The following is a 20,444-nucleotide window of genomic DNA, read 5'->3' on the forward strand; positions in this document are numbered from 1 at the left end:
ACAATCCTCCACTAACTTCTCCACCATGAGTCCTTCCCATAGGCTGCAGTTCCTAATGAACTGCTCCAGTGCAGGTCATTTGACAGAGTGCAGTCCTTCAGGAACAGATTGCTCCAGCGTGGGTCCCTGCTGGGTCACAAGTCCTACCAGCAAACCTACTCCAGTGTGGGCTCCTCTCTCCATGGGGTCACAGGTCCTGCCAGAAGTCTGCTCCAGCACAGGCTTCCCACAAGGTCACAACCTCCTTTGAGCATCCCCCTGCTCCACCGTTGACCTCCATGGGCTACAGGGAGACAGCCTGCTTCACCATGGGCCACCCCATGGGCTGCAGAGGTTTCTCTGCTCCAACACCTGGAGCATCTCTTTCTTCACTGATCTTCATGTCTGCAGGGCTGTTTTCTTTCATATTTTCACTCCCCTCTCCAGCTGAAGTTGCTATTGTGCAGTTCCCCCCGCTCCCTTCTTAATATGTTATCCCAGAGGCACTACCATTCGCTGAATGGCTCAGCCTTGGCCAGCAGCAGCTCCATCTTGGAGCTGTCTGGCATCAGCTCTATTGGACATGGGGGAAACTTCTAGCAGCTTCTCACAAAAGCCACACATGTACATCCCCACTACCAAAACCTTGCCATGCAAACTCAATACAGCAAGATACAACTAAAACAATGGAGCTGAGGCAATCCTAAAGCATTCACAGATTTAAAGCAAAGCTATTTGGTACTCAGCACTGGAGATAAGTACGAGATGTTCCCATCCAGCTCTAATTCTGGATTTGACAGACACACGCAACATTACTTAATCACTTGTTCTTGGGCATCACTTTCCCTATCTGTAACAGTAACAAAACATTCTGAAGGCTAACTAATCCATGGTCCAAAGGTAGTTGTCATATGGCAGAAAAGATGGACCCTTCCAATAGTAGCATGAAGGACAAAGTTTATCAAGTGTCATTGAAGAGTTATGCGACATTCAATGATATGCATCTGTCCAAAGGCTTTTTCAAACATGTTCTGACTTCTCAGAACTATGGCAGTCTGAACACTAAACAGATCTATAAAATTTACAGGGTTGTTGTCCAGAACCAGAACTTCATTGCCACTGTGACCTTCTTGGGTGTTTTATTAAGCCTTCAAAAATAGATTCTCAGTAGCAGTTCATACGTTAAGAAGCTAGAAACCTACATTCTGCTTTCTCTTTTGCCCAGAGGCCATCCTACTTAGTCTAATCCTGCCTCCAGCTGCAGCCATTTAGCCTGTTATCTTGATGGCAGGTGGATAACCCTAGTGTCATTCTGGTGACCACATAAAGTTTATTTAGATAAACTCAGAAGTTTATTTGCAGTATAAACAGGGTATGATGAAAACCAACCAACCCCAGCAATCCACTCATTCTGTTTACTTAGCTGTAGCTCCTGAAAAACAGGAGAGGTGACTAAAACCCTGGCAAGCATTCCTTTTCCATTTGGTTTTTAAAGAGCCTTCTAATTCAGTGGGGGCTTTTTTTTTTTTATCTAATTATGATCTATTTTATTGTACTAGCACTCTGCTGTAACTTTTTCTCTAGCAGAGCCACCCCTCTTCTATTTGACTTTTTGGACTGTGATGATCCTTATGTCTTTAAAGCTGTCGACGCAGCACTGAAGAAATACAATGGAGACACAGCAACTGGTAATCAATTTGCTCTACACATGGTGATGGAAGCCAAGAGAACTGTAAGTAGACTTTGAAGGAAAAAAAAAAGAGGCTTGAATTGTTCATGCACTCCGAATCAGATTCTCTCTCTCTCCTTCATAAGAAAGCAAGCATGACAGCAAAGCATATTCCAGAATATTTAAAAAAACCCAAAGAAATTACTTGCACAGTAAGATACTCACTACCATGACAAGGAACATATATTATGTTCTTATCTTCAGAACTATGTGTGCTGGTGAACTGCTTATTAACTCAGGGACTAAAGAATAGAACATTTCTACCACTAAAACTGTGTCTTACTTGTCCACTCTCAATTCTCCTTTTTGTGCTGGGAATCCTATCCCTTCCCATCATCAGTAAGGTTGTCAGATCAATGGCAAAACCATACTTTCTAAAAAATGTGAATATTATCTTGATTTGGGAAGAGCTGGTAGCACATATGAAAAAGAAAGACCTCATAAAATTTGGCAATACTGTGAATAAATTATTTGTGACTATTATTTGACACTAGTCCCGAGTCACAGATCTCTCTAAAAGCACTAGGTAGCAGTTTAGACAAATAGGGTGACAGCTAAAATTACAGAAGAAAAAAAAAATGAAATATGATCCATTGCCTGGAGTCCTTTTGCATAATGTTAATCTAACAAAAGAGTATTCACCCCTGAGAGGCATACAAAGAAGACATTACCATAATAATGACAAGCATTACTTTACTTCAAAACATCATTAGCATTTTTTTCTACTGGATTGGATTTTCAGATGTAAAACATAAGATACCCAGTGTCAGAAAGAATATTTTGCACTACAAAATCACAAGACACTTTTACCCAGAAAGGGGACATGAATTGCTAAATGCTTTAGAGTAAACTACTTATATCCCATGGCACCTACCCTCCGATTTTCCTGTTTTCAAACTGGGGAGACTTTCTCATGTAGTGACAAAGACTAAAACCTGGCAAACTCTTTATGCAACTAATATTAAGCAAACGAGTAGTCCCACTGTCTTCATTGAACAACACACATTTTTAACAACAGCCAAATGCAAACATCATTATATCATAGTTGTAACATCACCTTCCTTTTGCTGATAGTCCCAAAAGACAGGTATTAGTTTCAGTATTTTATCTTAAACAGTGTTCTATTTTTTAAGAACACGTTTATTGCAATTATTATTTATCCTTTCCTAGATATCCATCTTTCCTTTCCTTGAAAGATCTGAGGTGGAAATCGATTATTACTTTGAATCATTGATCTGACTATGATATTAAGTAAAAAAAAAGGAATCTGCAACAGAGATTTCCTCATATTCGTTATTCTTTTTCTAAAAAGAGTATAGCCTTTGCTCATCGTTAGTCTCACAATGTTGAATGCATTAATTAAATAACTGGGTATTACATATTCATGTATATTCATTATTGATAAGGTAATAAAACATAAAAGCTGACTGGTGAAAGACTGAACCTGCCCCAGTTAAAGGCATAGCTATTCATTATAATAATGAAATAGACCAACAACAAATACAGAAACAATGTCTTCTCTCACTTCTTTCATTTACTCACTGAGTTGATTTACTGCAGACTTAGAACACTGTAACAGAAAACAGAATTCAGCTCTTTTTAAGTCCACATCCACAATAGTATAATCTGATGCAGCTCTATAAATGTGAATTTATACCTGCTGAGGATTAAGTCCATTACATTTTTAGAGACTCTTTCATCCTGTTTTACAACCTTCAACCATTATATCAGGTACCTCCACACTCCTGTAGTTGTAGCAATACGCGACAGAAATTGAGAGAACACAAAATCTAGTTCTGTGTCTACACAAGTTTAAATCTAGTATGTTCCACTTGTGTCAGCTCAGCTTCACTTTTTTGATACCACTAAGGCAAGAATTATAATTTATTCTCCAGCAGTATCATTTGAGAATAACTGGTGTTAAAGTCCAGCAGCTGCCTGCGTTTGTACTAGAAAAAGCATGTTGGAAGAGCACATTTAGTGGCTGTGAAAGATTAGTAATTTCCAGCTTTATATTTCCTCTAAAGGATTAACCACGAACGTTGCAGTGTGTTACCTGTAGGCACAGTCTCACCACTCAGTTTATGTCAAGGAGAAACTGCCCCTCCTAATTTACCAACATCAGAAACCATTCCAGAGGCCAGGCCCAACTTCACTTAATGCTTTGTCTGTATATTGTCTTATGGATGAAATATCATCATATATTTACCTATATAATCTACCCTCATGAGCAGCACAGCCTTTAACGCCTAGAGGTAAACTGCAGGCACTGCCAAAGGCTGTCTCCAGAGCATATGCTCTCCTCACCCCTTTGCACCAAGTAGGCAAGGCAGCCAATATACCCTTTTACTATAGTGTAAAGGCAGTTTGGGCACAGCCAGCCTGCCTGAGGGTTGCTGGCTGCTGTTTCTGGACTGCCTATAGAATTGTACAGAAGGAAAGTAGACAGATCTGGGAGAAGGCCAAGAGTAAGAGTGAAGGAGTCAGACAGGAGCACAGTCCAAGCTGGTAATTATGCTAACTATTTGAGCAGCAACCCAAATTTGCTTATTTGGAGTACATTTCAATATGAGTACGAATATAACTACTTATTTCTGGTTTTAAAAATCTTGGTACTATAATTTAAAATGAAGGTGGCTGAGCATACTGCATCTAGTGTCAACGTACGTGAACATATTACCTACCTTTGTAAGTAAGGGTTCATTAATATAATTAGATAAGTTAATTGTTGAACTATGGAGATTTGGGAGACCTTGTATGGAGGCCAGCAGCTAATCTGAGATTGTACTATAAAATGGATAATATTTACCTTTTGAAGCTCTTATCTTTTCACCTGATCTATCGCTACACAAACAATGACATGCATATTTTTATCCAGGCAGGTCCTGATGCACAGTTCTATGTGAAATATCGAATACGAGAAACCACTTGTGCCACCGAGGAAAATAAACTCTGGCAAGACTGTGCTTACAAAGTATCTGCAGAGGCTGTAAGTATCTGTTCTTTTCAGAAGTTTTCTGTACAGAAACAGCAGCATAATGACCAGGACTGCAGTTGCTTGGGGAAAAATACAGCAGAGAATTTAGCTTTTTTTAGCTGTGTTGCTTTTGAGAGGATTAAAGTACAGTACAAAAATGTTTACAACATTAAAGTTAACCATCATAAAATGAGTTTACCATTATAATCCTGAATATGTACAGAAGGAGACATTTCAGTGCTTCAATACGAAGGTTCACCATAAATTCAACATAAGATATACGGAGAGTATGAGGGCTATAAAACCTTCTGTTAATTATGCATAATGGAAACTTGCACAACCAAATTTACTTCAGATCTGCACCAACAAAAATACTGACATGGAAGCCACTATGGCAGAAAATTTACAGAGGACTTTTAAAAGTATAAAGCATGTCTGGCTCATGCTACTAGAGGGCACCTACAGGAAATACAATTGGGGCACACATAGTGGGCAGGAACACTGCATATATCCAGTGGAAGTCACTGTTATTTCCCACACTACACAATGCAAAAAAAGGGATGGTTGTGATACCATACGAATCAATGTGAAATGCCATGGTCATTGCGGCATATCTTGTCCTAGCAGTGTGGAAATGATGTAAATACAAAATTTATACAGACCTCATTTATGGGGATGTGTTCAGTTCCGTTATTCCGTTATTCTGACTGCAAATTCTTTAGTTAATTAGCATGCATCAATCATGATACAAAGCAATCTTTCAAACTATCTGCTTAGTTCATCCCTACTCTCCTCACAAACAAAACTGTTCCTTTTTGGGTAACAAACCAGCAAATTAGATATTACTGCAAGTGTACATATGAACTTCTTCCCCAAACTCAATTTGCAAGTGTCAACTTTGTTCAACAGCTACAGGAATACATAATATTGCCTTTTTCTTCAGCAAGTTTAAGACAAATGTTATGTTTTTGCAGAAAACAGGAGAATGCACAGCTCGAGTTCACATGAATAGTGCTGAAAAAACAAGCAATGTTTCACAAGACTGCAAAATATTTCCAGGTATGGGACTGTTTGGGGCAGCATTCAACAAGTACATTGACAAATAAGAATGGGAAATGAATTTGCTTAAGATCAAAACATATCAGTAACTTAGAGACTAGATACCACTTCTCATGCTTTAAATTTTGTCTTTATTTATTCAAGTATCAAATTGTGCCAGAAATTATTAGAAAAAAAAAATACAACAAAATTGTATCTTAATTTTCTCCAAACTAAAAATTACTAATTATTTCTGTTTGTGCACTAAAAGAGCATTTACCCCCATAAAAAAAGAAAAAATTAATTTACAAAATAAACATCTAGCAATGATGTAATTATGTATAAGAAACTGTGATATCTTTTAGACCTTAGCAATAAGCAGTACTACATTTCTTGCCTGTAAGACATTCATATATGACTATGTTCACATAGTAATTTTCTGTATTACAAAGAGATCAGTACTTTAAAGCTTTACAACTGAGATCTCTATGTGCTTATGCCCCGTGTTCATGTAAGACATATCCAAGCTAGTTTTAAACTAACTGGTAGCTGGGAGCTTGAGGTTTTTTGTTCCTAATTACCTTGTTTAAAGCTAAATGTCTATACCTACAGCCAGTGTCATTCTAGGAACTGCAGTACTCACAAAATCCATGTTCTGCTACAGAATAAACACCACTTGGTTTGGACGCATTTGTAGGGCAATGGTGACATCTAGTTGCCAGTAGAAGGTGTGTGAATCCCACAGAAAATGCATGGGAAGGAAATTTGCATTTGAATCTTTGCTTAGAAAAATAATAAAACATACATAAATGAATTATCTATTCAGTCTAAGAAGCTCATCTCCTTTTAGCAAGTCATAGCAATTCTGAAAAAAGAATACATGTTTGTTCAGCACTTATGAAAATGTTGGTACCATAGTCACTTTATGTTTTATTATCTACTTTGTGATTACTCCTTGGAAACATGGTCACATTTTTCTGTAACATGCATATATTTGTCAGTCAAGATAAGTGATGGTAAAAATACGAAGGGCAGGACCTTCGCTCAAGTACTCCTTGGAGAGCTAAAACTAAATAGTGTTGCTTACACTGAGATATTCACAATGTACAGAAGAAACAGATCAAGTCTGAAGGATTAAAACAGAAAGAGTAAAACAATAGATCCTATCTGTTGAGGGATTTCCCCACCATGTCAAGTAGCATATTGTTCAGCCTTCTTGGTAGAACAGTTTGATCATACTGACTCTGGATTGGTTTCTGGCTGGTAGAAGCTGGCTTACCTCCGTTAAAACTGGTTTAAGCCAGCTGAGGATAAGGCACACAAATTTTACTTCAATTCCACAGAGACCACATATTGTCCCACTTTCATTCTCAAGCTCACTGAATCATGAAATTAATTTACGTACTGAACTATAAAATTAATTTATGAAAATCCAATCCATGATTACTAGAAAGGAAAGAAAGTTAATAGGATTAGGAGTAGGAAACAGAAGTTTGAGCATCCCCATCAAGCTTGTCTACGCAAAGAAAATCCAGCTGGTTAATCCTGAAGGTAACACCAAGTGGTAACTGGCAGCCACAGTGACTAGCAGGGGTTTCAAACAGCACAGCAGTAAAATAGTTCAACTACAGTCCCGAAGGAGCTCAAAGTCAGAGCAGTTCACATGGGTGAGCCAAAACACACCTGCCAAAGTCCCCACCCTGAAACATGGTGAGGACAGTAAGCAGCTGCCCACAGTGGTTGAGCTTTGAAGAATCTGAAAGAACATCTTCTACGTTGTAGCCTCCAGTGGCTCTAGCCTGACTGACTGAGTGATGACCCTTCCTGAATGGTGTCACATTCAGAGATTCAATGGCTCCTGAACTCACCCACCCCTCTGAATGAAGTTTGCTGCTGAAACCATGCCTGGATCCTAATGTCATGGATGCCCCCTACCACCACAAACAAAAACATGATGCAGTGAATGTCTTTGCAGGCTCTGAAACTGAAATGTGGGTTTTGCTCATCCCAATTAAATGCAGGAGAGGTTCTAGCTCATTGAGCCTTTTCTCTCATTCCCACATAGGAAAAATTAAAACCTGAGATTGTTTTACATGAAGTTCTTTTTTGTTTTGTTTTGTTTGTTTTCTAGCTACGCCAAAGATAACACTTACTCAGGCTACATGTCTTGGATGCTTTCATCCTATATCAAGTGACAGTTCAGTAGTGTTGGAAATTCTGAAACAAGCCATTCAGAAGTTTAACAAGCACAGTGCTGAACCTGCCCTTTTTAAGCTTGTGGAAATAAAAGAAGCTACAAGACAGGTTTGTGTACAATTTTTCTCTAAATTTTATCAAAAAAACGCCCACAAAACTCCAGACCCTGACTGTTTTATGTACGTGTTTCTGATTTTTAAGTTAGCTTATAATTCACAGTAAAAGTATACAAAATACATATACAGTAGACACTGTAAATAATTCTCTTCATTTATAAGAAATCATAAATCGTTACCTACTGGATTTTCAGAGCTTTCAACTTTACAAACTGATGGCAAACATACTTCTTCTTTATCTGCAGTTCCATCTAACCAGTGTTCAGCCCCAGTTTATTTGCATTCACTGCTGACACAGACACCTTGTGTCATCTTCAAGACTCGGGTATTCTACTTGGCCTCACCCTGAAGCTCCAGCGGGAGCAGATCTATCCTAGGTGCTGTGCCAAAACTGCCAGCCAGCACAGATGTCTCATATACTCTTCAGCCACTCAAACAGCAGCAGGCATCTATGTTTTTGCAATGCATTAGGGCTTGTATGCAGCAGCTGCTATACACTATAGGACAAGTAAACACCATACAGGAAAACTGGGTAAGAAAAACAAAATGCCAACATGCCACTTGCTGAAAGATTTCTGCACACAGGAATATCTGCTTTGCAAGAAGTGACTTCTTAAGTTGCAGAAATCTGGTATTCCAAGCAACAATTATTTCCCTGTGAAAGGCTTTCCCTTGGATAGCATGATTGTTGCTAGAAAATAGAGTTTCCTGTTTGTTTTTCAACCAGTATATAAGCTAACACCAAATACAGACACTTTTCTTTGTATGTATATGTATTTACTTAGCCAAAAAGCATTTCTGATCTCATATCAATCTGACCCATGATTTAATTCAGATTGTCCTCTCTCTATTTACTGATGGTAATGATCTTCTTAGCTGAAGGACAAGATTGCACAACATTTAAGCCACATGACAAAATGTCACAGACAGACTAAAATCCAGCAGCTGGGAAGAGAACCATCATGTCACTTCTGGCCAACAGAGAGTAGTTAGAGCCCTCCACTTTAACTGAGCTGGAATGGAAAGTTCCTATATTTGATTATTTCCCCTTTCTAGCCCAACACTGTGACATGGAGAGATTTCATGGGTGAGCAGCAGTAGCTATAGCGAGGAAAACTAAATCACTTCCAGGAGAAAATGAAAAAAAGGGTCACAAATCTGGACAAAACAGAGGGCAGGGGAAGGCAGACAGAATTATAGGTAGATGATAAATGCAGGACAGCCAATAACAAATGATGTCAGCAGTACAAAGCTACATTATTCAGATACTTCTTTACCATGTCCCATGCTCAGGAACATAGGACTTGCCAAGCCGTATTAGTATAGTCATCTATCTAGACCAGCTTCCTCTCACTGGGAGTAGTAAGTTACACATACTTTGGAGGAAAGCACAAGAAACCAACCATTATGAGGCTGCAGGCTTGCCAGGAGAAGTGGAATCTAAATACAAAGTGTGCTTCTAGTGTATGCATGACTTAGTTTAACTTTAGTATCACAAGAACAAGTTTCCGGGGTTTTTTTTCTCTGCATGAATACTCTATGGCTCCATGACTGCAAGGTGATTTGATGGACGGAAGGCACGAGAAAAGTTGTTTTGCTTTCTTTGCTAATCACATTTAATAGTTTAAGTTCCAAGTTTGTATTGGTTTATATGATGTATCTCCAAAATATCTGTTCTAGGTGGTAGCTGGATGGAATTATGCAATTAAATATGAAATTGAGGAGACTAATTGCTCCAAAGACCAATTTCAAGATTTAACTCCAGAGTGCAAAACCACTTCCAGAGGTGTAAGTAATCTTCAAAATTCGTTAATTGAGAAAACATCATATTAACAAATAATCATTAATATCTGGCTCAAGAAAATATTTATAGTCTTGCTTCAATTTGTGAATGAAGTTTAAATCCAGGCTTGTAGATAGCTGTCTATTTATGCAATTAAAACATCTGTCTTCTCCTGAATTGGTTACTAAGATGACCACTGAAACGTTTACAGATTACTGTACAGAATCCAAAGAGTCTCACACAGATAATAAATCCCTTGAGAACCTCTTATCCAGATATTCAAGAAGTTACTCAGGTCAACCCCAAACCCAACAACTAAAATTAGCGCTATTTTTCCAGCTTAAGATATATTTTCAAAGAAAAGTAAGTAGCCGAATTACCACTTTACCCCACCACAGTCCAAATAAGAGACCTTCAAAAGACATTTATTAACAAACATACATACACTAGCTAAACAGTATTGCAAAACCAGGTACTTCCTCTGGTCTGGAACAGAATTAACTGTCTCTCAATGAATGAAGAAAAGTGGTTCTGCAAATACAAGGTAGAGGGCAGGAACACAAATAATAATGAACAGTGGTGGCAAATGGGAGGGGAAGAACCACAGCAGTCCCAACTCACATCTGCTTCAGCTGTTACAGAAGCGCACTGTTAGGTGTTACATTCAAGAGCCTCTCTTGCTCAAAACTTACTCCTTGGATGTCTCAAGAATGCTTTGGCATGTTTCAGAAGCATTGATCAGAAAAGGAAAGAATGACAACACTGGCAAATAATAGAAGAGTTAGAATCAAACTAGGTAAAATAAATCTTTTCATTTCCCACACTTGCCCTTAAACCTTAAGCAAGTTACTTAATCTGCTTGAGCCTGAATTTTCCAACCTGTCACCTAGAGGTAATGATTTTTATCGCCTCACCTAATGCAGGAGTGCTACCTCATTCACATACTGCTTTGATCACACAGGGTTAGTGGGATTAGATTTTTATCGCTTATCCTCTGAACTGCTAAGAAACCTTGCTAATAGATCATCAGATATTATTAGATTATATGTTCCAAGAATATTCCATACATTGGCATGACCAAATTCCATGGAAGTTGTTTCATACCTTTATTTAGCTCTATACTATGCATTTTGAAATGGGAGGATACAGGGAGCAGCCTCTATTCGACATGCATGTGAACCACAGAACTATTTCAGTGGAGCATAGTATCATTCTCTTTAACCTGAACAATAAGCCTTGGTATTATTTTTTATTATTTTTTCTAAACCAACAACTAAGCAGATATTTTTATGGATGGTTTGAAAACAGTATCTGTCAGAGCCCTAAGATCTTACTCTACAATGGATTAGTTTCTTTTAGAGTCTTTGATAAGAGACTTCACTGAAACCTTTTTTAAAATCTACATATACTTTATCAACAGGTCTCTTTACCCACTTTTCTTCATGCTTTTGAAGAACTTTGATAAATCTGCAAAATATGACTTCTGTTTACTACAGAAACCCAGGTCTCTCCTTGATGTATTCATGCCCCCTAATTCTTTCCTTATAACTATTTCTAATCACTGGAATGGTACAAACATCAGTTCTATGGGTTTATAACCTTTTTAAAAAAGAACTGGATCGATATCTGCTTTCTTCCAGCTCTAAAATACCAAGACAATTTTAAGCAAGCCGTCTACCATGGTTTCTTTAGAACACCTGAGTAAATACAAAAAACTTAATAATGTTTGATTTCTTAATTTCATAATCTTCTTTTTGGTCTTCACAGTTTGAGACAAAAATGCCAGTGAGTTTTCCATTAAACAGGATTCTGGCTTGTAAACCTCCCTGTTTCTTTCTGTAATGAACACATACAAATAGTTCATTTAGCTTCTCTTTTACTGTTTTATCTTCCCTGAGTGGTCCTTTTGAACCCAAATCATTTGTTGGCTCTGCAGACTGCCTGTCAGGCTTCTTCTTCCCAGTGTATTGAAGGAAGGAAGGAAGGAATTAGTAGTAATATGCTTGACTTAGCAGTATGCTCACTTAGAACGTGAGCTTGTTCATTATTTCTAAATAAGAAGCTGTTTTGTGTTTTTTACTCTAGCGGGTAGGTAAATGTGATGCCAAAGCATATCAAAGTCTTCAGGAAGTGATTGTGGATATTGCAAGCCAGTGCAAGCTTCCAGGTATGTCACAGGCACTATCAATTTGCCAAGTTCTGCACTTTTCAATGGTTTTTTACAATTGTAAAAAGAAAGACAAAATAAAAATACAAGAGATAAAACCAGATAATAACAAAAAAGTAATTCTTCTGGGACCAGAAAAGCACTGCCTCTTAACAAAAAATGACTACAGACTTTTCACTTCCTACAAGTATTTCTTATATAGCTAAAAGTTACATTTAATCATTTGTATACTGTCCTATTTCTACTACATGGAAGTGGTTGCTGACTCTCACTTGGAGATTAAAAAACTCAATGAGTATAACTGTCCTACAAGAATTAATTCCTTTTCCACAACAATAACAAGGAAGTTAATATCATATTGTTTAAATAGTAGCTTCTTCTAACATTCCAAAGAACGCCAATGTATTCTTTTGAAAGAGAAAGGAGCTGCAGACTGTAAGATTTTGTCCAAAGTTGGTAATTCACCTAGTGATGCTACCATTGTTCATTTTCTATTGCATAGCTATATTTACATTTGTTATGTTACAGGCTTTCTTTTTTCCCCCCAGTAAATAAATTTCTTAGAATCTGTAAGTTCATTGCAGTCAAACTGGTCTTCTTATTGTTACTTCTTCCTTCAACCATCTATTTCGACACAGATTATCACAGCTTCAGAGCTTTACAACAGGATATACAGTACTACCCCATATAGTAAGTGACGCATTATCACCCATTCATACTTGTTTTCAAGAGATGATAATGGCATTCTTCTACACACTCATTCATTGCAATAATGTACACCTCTAGTTTCACCTGAGTTAGCTCTTTCCATATGCGTAGATGTTCCCTCCTTTTATTTGCTAGCTACCCACAATTGGTACACACCATTCTTGTTTCCATGAGTAAACTGTTAAGCGTCCAATATGACACCAGGTGCTGATGCAGTACTCTTTTAGATAACCAAGACCTAATTATGCTGATCATATAAAACTCAAAGATACTTTGGTTTTATTTGATAGAGCCAAATATGAAGAGTTCCAGAAGACAGGGGTTTATGACATTTTTTTTCAGCCATTACCTACATTGAATTTTTTGTTCCTTATATCTGAAATCTGTTGGTTTCTTTCAGTTGAAGAGACAGTAATTCCTGCCACTCAAACTGGTTGTCCAAAGACTGTCCCAAAAGACAGTCCAGAACTGAAGGAACTACTGAAGGTTTCCATGGAGAAGTATAATTCGGAAAGCAATGATGATTTCTACTACAAAAGTGGAGAGATAGAAGCAGCGACAGTTCAGGTTGGGATATACCACAGAGATGAGGAACAGACATGGCAGTGTTATTGGTCTGAGCTGAAAGTTAGCTAAAGTTTGTATTTCTATTTCAAATAATGTTTTTCTCTAAGTGTTGATAATACGTGGTAACTGAAATATCCATGCAATTTTCCTTGCTAAGTTTTATCCATCTTGGCTTGAATTCAGAAGTGACTTAAAAACCTCTCATCTCTTGATTTTTTTATATTTTTTTTAAACAACACAATTTTAAAAGCATGGAGAGAAAGTTGATTCAGAGTATCTGATTTCTGTATAGCTACCCCACCTTTAGCCAGCGTTTTTTAACATACCTTAGACTTCTAAAGTAAAAAAAGAATGATTAGATGAAACCACTCAAGTGGTTTCACCACACCAATACTCTCTATGCTATTTTAGACACTGTCAACCCTATTCTAAGCTCCAAGAAATGGAGCTTCACAATTTCCCTGAGAAATATGCTCATTTATATACTGATTCTCCTAATAATACTATCGCAGCTAGATTCAGTATATCTGCACATAACTTAAGATGTACAGATAAATACAGTTGGGTAAAGAAGAACAAGGAATTAGGAGGATAATACTGGTCAGTATTTGCCTTGTTTACAGTCCCAACATACCAAAACAGAGGTTTAGGACAGAATTGGAAATAAGACAGTAGAGTAATTCAGAAAATACTTTGGTAACAACTTCTGAGTATGATGATACCAGTGGAGAAGGCAGGAAAAGCACACCAGTTTTTCTCAAAAGCTCACTTTATCTTACTAATAATATCAGTTCTTTTTCTTTTTTTAAACCTTTTTTCTTAGTTCAAATCTTCTTCTTCTTTCTCACTTTTCATATCACGGTTGATATTGGCATGCATACACTTTAAAAACACACTTAAAAGAGACAGAATTTCATGTTTTGCCTGCTGTCTCTGACACAAGATACGTTATCTTGGGCTCTGTAAAAAATACTAGGAAAACTTGTACCAGGCACATTCTTGAACCTATGCAGTTTCTCTCCTTTTGGCAAATACATTTGTTTTCAACTGTGCCTGTTCATCACACACTTCATTTTATACACATTCCACTTTTCTTCCATCATATCTGGCTCTCTACAGAAGTATCTCTAATGATTTTATTTGTTATTGATGAAATTGCTATAGGCATCAAATACAACAAAACCAAAACTTTGGGGCTGATATTATTGTGACCTTTCTGTTTCCTTCAGTTTCAATACTGGAATTTTTGAGAATGGGAATTGGAGTAAAGTAAGTTGATTAGAAGCAGATAGGTTTGCTGCCAAATATTTTTATATTGTTCTTAACATATGTTGTCCCCGTGGTCAGGACTTGTAGAATGTAAGGAGTATAAGCTCGTAGAAAAATTTCCTGTGAACCCTTTTCAATAAAATGCGTTTACCACAGGAAGTCTTCTTGCTAATTTTCCAGGAGGTTGCAGGACAAAAATACCATGTAACATTTGCAGTCCAGAAGACAAACTGTTCAAAGACAGACTTTGAAAAAATTAATGAAGACTGTGAAGCCATGTCAGACAGTGTAAGTAATGATGATGTTGCCAACTGTAATATTCCTCATGGATAAATAGAACTTGTAAACACTTAAGTAAAATCACATCCCGAGTTCTCTTACCTCTTTCAGTAAACTTTTGTTTCAGCAAGCAGGACATGTTTCACTGTTTGTAACCCCAGACAGTGTCGATCTTAATAAAAAATGAAGCTGAGGAGAAGACTTGGGGAAATTGGTTGATGCGAAGCTCAACATAAGCCAGCAGTGTGCACTTGCAGCCCAGAAAGCCAACCATATGCTGGGCTGTATTAAAAGGAGCATGGCCAGCAGGTTGAGGAAGGTGATTCTCCCCCTCTACTCCACTCTCATGAGACCCCACCTAAAGTACTGTGTTCAGCTCTGGAAGCCCCAACATAAAAAGGATGTGGACCTGCTGGTGCAAATCTACAGAGGGCCACAAAGATGATCTGGGGGCTGGAGCAGCTCTCCTATGGAGAGAGGCTGAAAAAGTTGGGAGACCTTGTAACAGTCTTCTAGCACCTAAAGGGGACCTACAAATAAGGTGGAGAGGGACTTTTTACAAAGGCATGTAGTGACAGCACAAAGGGTTTAAACTGAAAAAGGGGAGATTTGGATTAGATATCAGTAAAAAAATCTTCACTATGAGGGTGGTGAGACACTGGCACAGGTTCCCCAGAGAAGCTGTGGCTGCCCTATCCCTGGCAGTGTTCAAGGCCAGGTTGGATGTGGCTTTGAGCAACTTGCCCTTTGAAAGGTGTCCCTGCCCATGGCAGGGGGATTGAAATTAGATGAGCTTTAATGTCCCCTTCAACCCAAACCATTCTATGATTCTATGACTTGCAGCTAACGAAAACATGAAAATGGAGTGTTACTGGTGTGCAAAGGAATGATGTTTCTGGAGTGCATACTGCTGACGCCAGAAAAATGTGTTCCAGACATTGGAAAGTAATGTTGATAGGGCCAGAAACCATTGGCAAGGGATTTGGTTGGGAAAAAGAGGCTTAATTTTCCCTCTCTTTTCCCATTAAATGAGCAGTATTTACCTGTGAGAATTTAAAATCCATTACTGCAGCAGGCTCTGAATAGGAAAAAATGCTGTTTTACATCAATTTCCCAATTTTTTAGAGACAGAAATATCACCAACAAACTATATTTCTTAGGAATATCACGAAGATTAAACCGTTAGTGCTCCAAAAGTGCTGGAGATGAAATATCCAATTTTTCAAGATCCAATCTTCAATCTGAAGTTAAATTTAAGTGTTCACACTGGTATTCTGTAACCTCAAAAAGCTAAGCAGTGATGTGCCCCAGTAAAGAAGTCTCCATTACTAGGATGAATTTCATAGATATTTGGGTAAAGTTCTAGGTATACTTGTATTTAAAAGTATTATTAAAAAATAGTTTGTATTTGTTGTTTGTTGTTGGGGGTTTTTTTTGGCACAACTCTTCCTTTGTGTTTGATGCCTTAATGTGTTGGATTTTGTTTTGTCAACAGGTACCATTGTCATGTGAAGCACAAATTCATGTGATCCCATGGGAGAATAAAATCTTTCCCCAGGTTAACTGCTCCAAAGAACGGTCAATGGTATGATTCCTTTTCATTATCCATCATCGTAAGTAGAGCATAGAACCAAGGCAGTCATTAAATTCTTTATCCATTCCAAATTAACCCATACTTTGTACCAAATACGAAGGCACCCATTGCTCTTTTAACAACCTCAGTAATGCCACACTCCTCTCTCTCAACCTCTAACCTCAGCAACTTGTTATGCTTGAGTCAGTCTCATGACAAGGTGAGACAGGGGATAATCCAGTGACTACAGAAATATAAAGGCAACAGGACAGAAAGAATATTTTGATTGTCAACTACACTTTTGCATTATCAGCTAAGCTCTGAAATATCAAGCCCCAGCAGCTCCTTTGAATTACTATTCATACAAGGCTTAAAAATTGAGACAAAAATGTATTTGACAATGCAGTGATTATTCCCCACAGGTTTCAAAAGCATCTGCAAATCTTTTCATATGAGTAGTGCATCTCCTGCTATGGTTGTCAATTTCTGCAAGAAGATCTTTCAGTTTCCTTTGTGCCCAGCTCCACAATTAACTAGCCCTGAACATGGGTCACTTTGAAAATTTCAGAATGAAATTTAAATCTCTTTTATTATCAGAACTTTTGTAGTTCTGATGATTGCAGGTTTTTTGATAAATGCAGGGACTCTCATACTCCCCAATGAAGAAGATACTTTGAATAAAGTCAGACTGATTAACTTGCATTCGTAATCAGTAGCTTCACTGTACTCAGCATATTCATAACTACCTATTGTTTCATTATGTATCCACAATAAATGTCTTTCTGCCTTGTTTTCACTACAATATCCATATCAACTTTCAAGTTTAGCTCCATCCCAAACAACTCTGATTCGCAGCTAGAGACTGCAAATGGTGGAGAGATATGAAAACTGTATTGGACAGTGACTGCACATCATGCATTCAGTCTCTGTCTTCTAGTTTAACAGATGTGGGAAATAGAGATTACTCAATAACAAATGTTTCATATTATCAACTTTAACCTATATGTATTATTTCTAAGCATTCTTATGAGATGCGTATGTCAGATCTAGAAACAAAAAATTGAATAGTTACATTTCATATAACAAAACAACCCAGATCTTTTGTGCATGCTGGTATTGAGTACTCAGATATGTGTTTGTCTTTAGCACAAACTGGTTTTATACATCGGAGTGTTATATTCTGACAGATGCAGTGACATTCAGTCTTAGAAATCAGCTATATTGTTCATAAATTAAAACCAGTACACATTCTCCTCTCTATAGTTACATTCCCATGTTAAATTTGCAATATTTCAGTGATACTTAAGTTTTTCTTTTAACACATAACTGCTAAAATACTCTGGAGTTATTCAGGAGGATGTTTATGTTTCCACACTTATCACAAATAGAAAAGATAATTATTTAGCTTACTTTAAAAATATAATAACATATTTCTGGTAAATGATTCATATACTTCAATGACCCAACTTCTGAATCTCTCAAATCTGAAAAGATCATTCTTGTTTATGTAAGAAATATGGCTATTATTGCAATGTTTTTTAGGTTGTATTACTAAGAAGGCCTCCTGGATTCACACCTTTTCGAAGCCTTGTTATGCTAAATCAGCCAAATGAAATTTCATGCTCTGATAAAAATGAAGAAGAAAAGCAAAGACCTGATAAAGAAATGAGAGAAGATGAGCAAAGACCAGATAAAGAAACAAGAGAAGATGGTGGACAGGATCCAGAAGGTGAACGTGAACCTGAGCATAAACACAAGCATAAACACGGGCATGAACATGGGCATAAACATGGGCATAAAAAGGATCATGAGTCTGACAGAAGGTATAAGCATCAAAGGGATTGTAAGCACAGAACTGGTCATGCATGTGGGCATAAAAAACACAGTAAAAATGAGAAACATAAACATCCAATCCCCAAATCTTCTGAGGAGTCCAATGAAAGTGGTTTTAACCAAAACAAAACCCTCCCATCATCCAGTGCTGAAACAGCATCAGAGATAGTTAACCCAGGGGTTGCAAGAAAGGAAACCAGTACACCTGCAGAACCACTAATTCTTCCTGATACTTCTCTATTTAATGGGTTGTCAGATCGCCCAGAATCTCCTCTCCCCAGATGCCCTGGAAAACCATGGAAAGAAATTATGGACATTCCAGCTCCTTCTAGCTTTCCCAGAGAATTCACAAATGAGGATCTCTTGCCTTCTGCAGTAGAAAACAGCAATCCAGCCACAGAAAACTCAACACCTTCCCAAAATGAAATGAAAGACCTTGACCTCTCAGATGCTTTACTATAATTCAAACACTGTAGTAGCCTTTCCAGAAATTACATATAGAAAGAGAAAAACAATATGGCCTTTCAAAATGCTTAAAATATGAAGAGGCAAAAGCTCCTATTCTGTTAGCTAAGATACCCAAGTAGGTCACCAGCAATTCTGGGGACCTGGGATCATAAGGCAATACTCTGTATTTTCATATATTTGCAAAGATGTAAATCAGGCAATGGCACCAATGCTTCAGAATCTCTCTAGTAAAGGGACAAGGCAAGTCAATAGCCTTTGGCTGCAGAAGTTAAAATTTTATCTCCCTCAAATTGCTATAGGTACAAAGTGAATCACTGCATCAAATCTTACTGTATCGTGTTTGAAAGTGTCACAAAGTATTTTGCAGATTACATGAAGACTCTTGATCAAATATGGATAAGACAAAAGCAAGTCAAGGATGCCTTTCTTAGATATCTGAAATAGTATTTCTCTAGTTTTCTGGAAGGAACTTTTAAAGAACAAAATAAAACAAGTGAACTTGTTTTACCTGTTAGTTTCTTTAAATAGGTTAGTATTACCACCACTCTATCACTAGCAGTTGTTCTGTTGAATGTTATAACCAGGAACAACTGGGAGAATCCTGAATAATGCAGCTCTTTTATTCCCTATGAACATTATGCTAACTATACCGCAGAGGCACTGTGATTGACAGATTTTCATGTCACAGAGGTGCACAAATATGACAGATGAAAAAAATGCAAACACTTTAGTTGCCTACAATTTGTCTGCCTTCTTCTACAGGTAATGCATAATTTAGAGAATGGATTGTATTTTCTACTCTGGATATCTTCCAAAGGTTGAGGTTTTGGTGGGATATATTACCTAAAAATCACCAAGTATTTCTGGCAACTTAAAATATGTTTTCTTTTTATGGAGCCAATGATTTATACAGCTCATACTCCCCCTCCAGCCCTCAAGAAAAAAAAATCAAAAAACAAAACAAAACAAAACAAAAAACAAACAAAACAACCTCAGCAATAAATAAATACTGTAACGCTAGGTCACTTCACCAGTTTGAACTACTATTTGGTCCTGTAAAAGGTTATTGAAACTGTAAGGCGCTACAAATGGTAACACTTCACTGTTGCAAAAGACCACATTCCTTGAAAGCACAGTGTAAGTATCCTCCAAAAAATCCACAGAGACGGAAAATATATTCTCTTAAATTGTTCATCCCAACTGCTGGGATTGCTGTGGCATCAAGACTAGATACTCAACAGCTGGGAATGTGTCTTTTTGTATCCTATGCATCTATTGCCATCACCTCACTGGTAAGGAAGAATTAGACAAATGAAGACCACTTAGAGGATGCAAAAGAGAGGGATCAACAGGATCAGGAGGGCTTGGCACGAAAGATCCAGTGGGATCTTGAAAGAGAAAATAGCTACAGGGAAAGGACAGAAGACATAAAAGTGGAAAAGACAGAGGCAGGGTAAAACAATATGGATGGTGTGAAAAGAACAAAAGAAACCAGCAACTTAGTGACAAAAATGGAAAGAGAGTGAATGGGATAGAGAAGTGGATGAAAGTTTTGCTCCATTAGCAAGGAGCAAAAAAAAAAAAAAAAAAAAGGACAGGAACTGGGATCACTACAGTTTTGCACACGCAGTTTCTTTTTCTTCATTTTTTAATAACTGCATTAAAAACTACATTAAAAAGATACATTTAAAAGTAATGAAATCCAAAATCAGGAACTGTCTCTGTGAGTATAAATTCAGCCTAGTTATGTGCATCTAAACAT

General features: G+C 37.5%; 1 protein-coding gene across 1 annotated transcript; it reads left to right on the forward strand.

Annotated features, from left to right (window-relative positions):
- Positions 1-1,496: 1,496 nt before the first annotated feature.
- KNG1 (kininogen 1) lies at positions 1,497-18,676 on the forward strand (the record flags this gene model as incomplete). The annotated part of the gene is made up of 10 exons (XM_080623482.1): positions 1,497-1,711; positions 4,587-4,697; positions 5,660-5,744; positions 7,855-8,027; positions 9,716-9,823; positions 11,904-11,985; positions 13,094-13,266; positions 14,710-14,817; positions 16,304-16,393; positions 17,924-18,676. The coding sequence occupies exons 1-10, from the start codon at positions 1,517-1,519 to the stop codon at positions 18,674-18,676; spliced, it is 1,878 nt and encodes a 625-aa protein (XP_080479608.1). The 5' UTR covers positions 1,497-1,516.
- Between the last annotated feature and the right edge of the window lie 1,768 nt (positions 18,677-20,444).

The sequence above is a fragment of the Psittacula echo genome, assembly GCF_963264785.1.
Source record: "Psittacula echo genome assembly, chromosome: 7".
Lineage (NCBI taxonomy): Eukaryota > Metazoa > Chordata > Aves > Psittaciformes > Psittacidae > Psittacula > Psittacula echo.